Consider the following 5,418-nt stretch of genomic DNA (forward strand, 5'->3'; position numbering starts at 1 on the left):
ATTTGTTTATAACATACACTGATGTGTAGGTTGGATACTGAACTCTACATGATGAAGCCATAGACTGCTGGAAAATCTTGTGTAATAAACAATTTAAGTTAGTCTATAAAGTGCTACTAGTGTAATGAATTGTTTTAAGCTGAATTTTATTGTTGTGATAATATTAATACTGATACTTCTTCTAATTTAATTTCTCATTAATAAGGAAAAGTAATAAAGCCAATAAGTTATGTAACATTTTAAAGGTAAAATTAATTATAGAATATGATTATAGAGCATATTTGCTACTAAATGTTTCTAATTAATTTTAAAGGGGTTTTTTTTTTTTTTACATATGGTTGATTAATCAACCTAACTGTATTAAGATCAGTTGCAGATCGCCAAGGCAAGCAAGGTATGCAGAGCATAACCTGGCTAAAAAAAATATAGTAGTACAGTTTCTCCATTTTATCTAGCATTTTTGAGAATCTGTATAAACCTTAATTTTGCTACAGTTCATTGGAATACCAAAGTTTTTCAATGGTAGACCTACTTTGGTATTTAGGATAAGTTACAGTCAGGCCTATCACATCGTACTCTCAGCTGCTCAATGGGAGTCAGAGCATACCCTACAACGCTTAAATTTGCTATTGTGACAACCGTGTGGTGGCGTCAGAATAGCCAATTTAACACTGGACTGGAAGCGGTCCTTCCAAGAGTATGTGCGCATTCTCTTCTTCTCACAAATCGGGACCTCCACTGGCGATCAGGTATTGTATCTCTAGGAATAATCTCAATGATTAAAGTTTAAAAATTTTGCATATATATGACAAGTATAGAAGAAATTTTGAATAATTATTATTTAAATTTAAATTTGTGAAAATACAGCAATAGGAATTCTTTTGAAGAGAAAAGATACTACAACCATGCCAGTATTTAAAATAACATACATTTGGATTTTGACATGGATCTGATTCGGTATAGTAGTAGCATAGGCTTACAAACTTTTCCTACTAGCAGGCCCTAGCATTAGTGGCGTAGGGGTCTTGAAAGTGAAGGGAGCTGATAGGGGTGGGAGATCGGTGATTGGGTAAGTGGGCTAACTCACAAAATAAGGTAATTTGAGGTGACTTTTAACTACTTGAACATGATTTATTGGTGGGGGGGGGGGCGCGACTCATGAGGAAACTTCACCATTTACCAAATTTTAAAGTTTTGAACCAGGTTTTGCCGATCTCTTCTTATCTCTATTAATTACTGCTTCAGGGAATTTTGTAACAAGATTAATAGTGAAGCTCATTAGTTGTGAATAGTTCATAAGAAGACTAGCACAATGAAATCAAAAACCATGTTGTAACTTCTAACATAAGTCATTGATTTTTAACATTCAAAAGCATATCTATTATGATTTTTATCTGAAATTATAGCTAAGGGTGGGGGTGAAGGGGGTGGCGTGCGCACCCCTCGCAAATTCTAGATATGCCAATTTACCCTACGGTCTGCCACTGATATAATATGATATGTTAAAATTATAGAAATAATATTCTAGTTTTATGGTATGTTTTTTCCCTAGATTCAGAACATTGATAAATCCCTTTGTGCAAGCATAGGGTACTCTGAATATCAGTTCAAATTAGCTGCTCAACGTTTCATTCAAAATCTACAAACTATTGCTTCTTGTAATCAAATTGGACACCCTGTCACCAATCTCAGCCAGTCACATCTCTGGATTGTGCCTGATCAAGCTAATCTGAATTCTGATTGGATAGTGAATAGAACCTGTAATTGTGGACTCTGCCATTTTGATTGTTCAGAGAATATTGTAGAAATAGGAAATACGAATACTCATGCCGAACTATTCACAAATCAAAGCAGTGTTAAAGCTAGAAAAGAACCTAGATGTTCCAATGTAGTACTACATGAAAATGTCATAATTGACCAGTATGATACCAAACTGAACGGGTTAAATGTAGCTGTTGAAACCGGCAATATTATCCTTCGAATACAGCAAACTATTTCCATTAGTTAAATATCTCTGGTTCAATCATGACATTGGTTAAATATCATGGTAAAAACTTGGTTGACTTGACTTCACAATGCATGATGACATCATACAGCTGTTGCGCTTTTCGACTTTTGGGCTCTGGGAAACAGCCTGGTAATTCTTCATGGGCAACGTTTGCCTAAGTGCATTGATAATCCCATTGAACATAATATGTAAGCATAAAAGCAATTCTAATGACAGAAGACAACTAGGTGCAATGGTATATTTAGTAATAGACTATTTACATGTGATTTTGAGGGGGTGGGGAGGGATTTTGCAATGCTCTGATATGATATGATTCTTAATCTTAGCTACTTGAATGATTAAAATCTTCCATGTATGTTTGAACACTAATTAATATCCTTTTTCAGCTTAGTGTAATATTCGTCAATTGGAACATTTAAAATTGAGAACTGATGTGATATGGAAACAGGGATGTATCTGGGTGGGGTGGGGTAACGAAACCATGGCTCCTCCCTTTGTACACAGTGTTAGTATTTTAAAGCTTCTTTTGCTAGCCAATACAAATTCTTTCTTGAACTCAAAATAATTACTTCTAAAATATGTAAATATGAATATATAACACATATAGGCCTAGTCCTAAGTGTGATTTTTTTGTGATTGTTGTAAATCATTTTGCTGACCTATGCTATGTGAGGACAACATGTCACTTTTATGCATTTACAAATTTAAAAAAAAAAAAACTGAGTTTGGTGTTAATTTAAATGCTGTTCAATTTGTAATTGATTACTATGTATTGTGTGACTCGTGCTCAATAAAAGTCACCCGCTACCCTGAGAGTAACCCAGTGGAATATTCATTAGAACATTTTTGGGTTCATAACGGCTACCGATCAGGGGGTGAATTTTTTTGAACTTTGTTTAATAATACTATTACTAATAATAGTAAGAATAATAATAATAATAATGTAAATGATGATAATGATGGTGATAATGATAATAATAATAGATAATAATATTAACCAGAGCCTTGCAGGCGTCAACGTTCCTATGCATGATACATGACTTAAAAAGTATATAGGCCCTATATATATATATATACGTGTATATATATACACGTACATATACACATATATATACGTATACACCTATATATATACGTATACATGTATATACACACGCGTGTACATATATATGCGTGTACATACATACGCGTGTGTATATATATATACACGCATGTATATTATACGTATATACATACGTATACATACACGTGTATATACATACGTATACATACACGTGTATATACGTATGTAAATATGAATATATAACACATATAGGCCTAGTCAGATGTGTATAAGAGACAGTATAAATATTGAATAATGCAGTGCTCAAATCGTTTGTTTTGTTCAGAGTGTCTGTAAGGTAGCTCAAAGTGTGTTACTAAGCCTGATGATAAATCCAACTGTTGTACCTGGTGCTGGCTGCTTTGAAGTTCTTCTTTCCAATCATTTAAAACAAAAAGTAAGTGTATAAATAAAATATGTTGACATGCTCCTGCATATTAACCTAAACAAAGTACAAGTTAATATTTAGAGTAAATAATTAAGTAGTCTGGTCAAAAATTATCAAGTTACATATTCTGATTTTTTTTTTGTTCACATAACATCTATCTACTGACAAAAGTTACATTTGTTTATAACATACACTGATGTGTAGGTTGGATACTGAACTCTACATGATGAAGCCATAGACTGCTGGAAAATCTTGTGTAATAAACAATTTAAGTTAGTCTATAAAGTGCTACTAGTGTAATGAATTGTTTTAAGCTGAATTTTATTGTTGTGATAATATTAATACTGATACTTCTTCAAATTTAATTTCTCATTAATAAGGAAAAGTAATAAAGCCAATAAGTTATGTAACATTTTAAAGGTAAAATTAATTATAGATTATGATTATAGAGCATATTTGCTACTAAATGTTTCTAATTAATTTTAAAGGGTTTTTTTTTTTTTTTACATATGGTTGATTAATCAACCTAACTGTATTAAGATCAGTTGCAGATCACCAAGGCAAGCAAGGTATGCAGAGCATAACCTGGCTAAAACAAATAAAAAAAATATAGTAGTACAGTTTCTCCATTTTATCTAGCATTTTTGAGTCAGAATCTGTATAAACCTTAATTTTGCTACAGTTCATTGGAATACCAAAGTTTTTCAATGTTTGACCTACTTTGGTATCTAGGATAAGTTACAGTCAGGCCTATCACATCGTACTCTCAGCTGCTCAATGGGAGTCAGAGCATACCCTACAACGCTTAAATTTGCTATTGTGACAACCGTGTGGTGGCGTCAGAATAGCCAATTAATTAATTACTGCTTCAGGGAATTTTGTAACAAGATTAATAGTGAAGCTCATTAGTTGTGAATAGTTCATAAGAAGACTAGCACAATTAAAACAAAAACCATCTTGTAACTTCTAACATAAGTCATTGATTTTTAACATTCAAAAGCATATCTATTATGATTTTTATCTGAAATTATAGCTAAGGGTGGGGGTGAAGGGGGTGGCGTGCACACCCCTCGCAAATTCTAGATATGCCAATACCTAGTATACCTTGCAATTTACCCTACGGTCTGCCACTGATATAATATGATATGTTAAAATTATAGAAATAATATTCTAGTTTTATGGTATGTTTTTTCCCTAGATTCAGAACATTGATAAATCCCTTTGTGCAAGCATAGGGTACTCTGAATATCAGTTCAAATTAGCTGCTCAACGTTTCATTCAAAATCTACAAACTATTGCTTCTTGTAATCAAATTGGACACCCTGTCACCAATCTCAGCCAGTCACATCTCTGGATTGTGCCTGATCAAGCTAATCTGAATTCTGATTGGATAGTGAATAGAACCTGTAATTGTGGACTCTGCCATTTTGATTGTTCAGAGAATATTGTAGAAATAGGAAATACCAATACTCATGCCGAACTATTCACAAATCAAAGCAGTGTTAAAGCTAGAAGAGAACCTAGATGTTCCAATGTAGTACTACATAAAAATGTCATAGTTGACCAGTATGATACCAAACTGAACGGGTTAAATGTAGCTGTTGAAACTGGCAATATTATCCTTCGAATACAGCAAACTATTTCCATTAGTTAAATATCTCTGGTTCAATCATGACATTGGTTAAATATCATGGTAAAAACTTGGTTGACTTGACTTCACAATGCATGGTGACATCATACAGCTGTTGCGCTTTTCGACTTTTGGGCTCTGGGAAACAGCCTGGTAATTCTTTATGGGCAACGTTTGCCTAAGTGGATTGATAATCCCATTGAACATAATATGTAAGCATAAAAGCAATTCTAATGACAGAAGACAACTAGGTGCAATGGCATATTTAGTAATAGAGTATTTACATGTGA

The 5,418-nt window shown here is 33.2% G+C and overlaps 1 protein-coding gene and 1 long non-coding RNA gene across 3 annotated transcripts in view; both read left to right on the forward strand.

The window, feature by feature from the left end:
* LOC117112482 (McKusick-Kaufman/Bardet-Biedl syndromes putative chaperonin-like) overlaps positions 1–5,418 on the forward strand; it is a 17,461-nt gene extending 12,043 nt beyond the window's left edge. For both annotated transcript variants that reach the window (XM_033255570.1, XM_033255571.1), the window contains exons 5-6: positions 3,397–3,507; positions 4,697–5,418. In XM_033255570.1, coding sequence (XP_033111461.1) covers positions 3,397–3,507; positions 4,697–5,152 — 567 coding nt within the window. In that variant the 3' untranslated portion in view covers positions 5,153–5,418. The remainder of the gene's footprint in view (positions 1–3,396; positions 3,508–4,696) is intronic.
* LOC117112483 lies at positions 13–2,823 on the forward strand. Its single transcript, XR_004446048.1, has 2 exons — positions 13–957; positions 1,553–2,823. It is a non-coding gene; the product is annotated as an uncharacterized LOC117112483 (long non-coding RNA).

Source organism: Anneissia japonica, unplaced genomic scaffold (genome assembly GCF_011630105.1).
Source record: "Anneissia japonica isolate Jap-2015-1 unplaced genomic scaffold, ASM1163010v1 scaffold287666_len26991_cov176, whole genome shotgun sequence".
NCBI lineage: Eukaryota > Metazoa > Echinodermata > Crinoidea > Comatulida > Comatulidae > Anneissia > Anneissia japonica.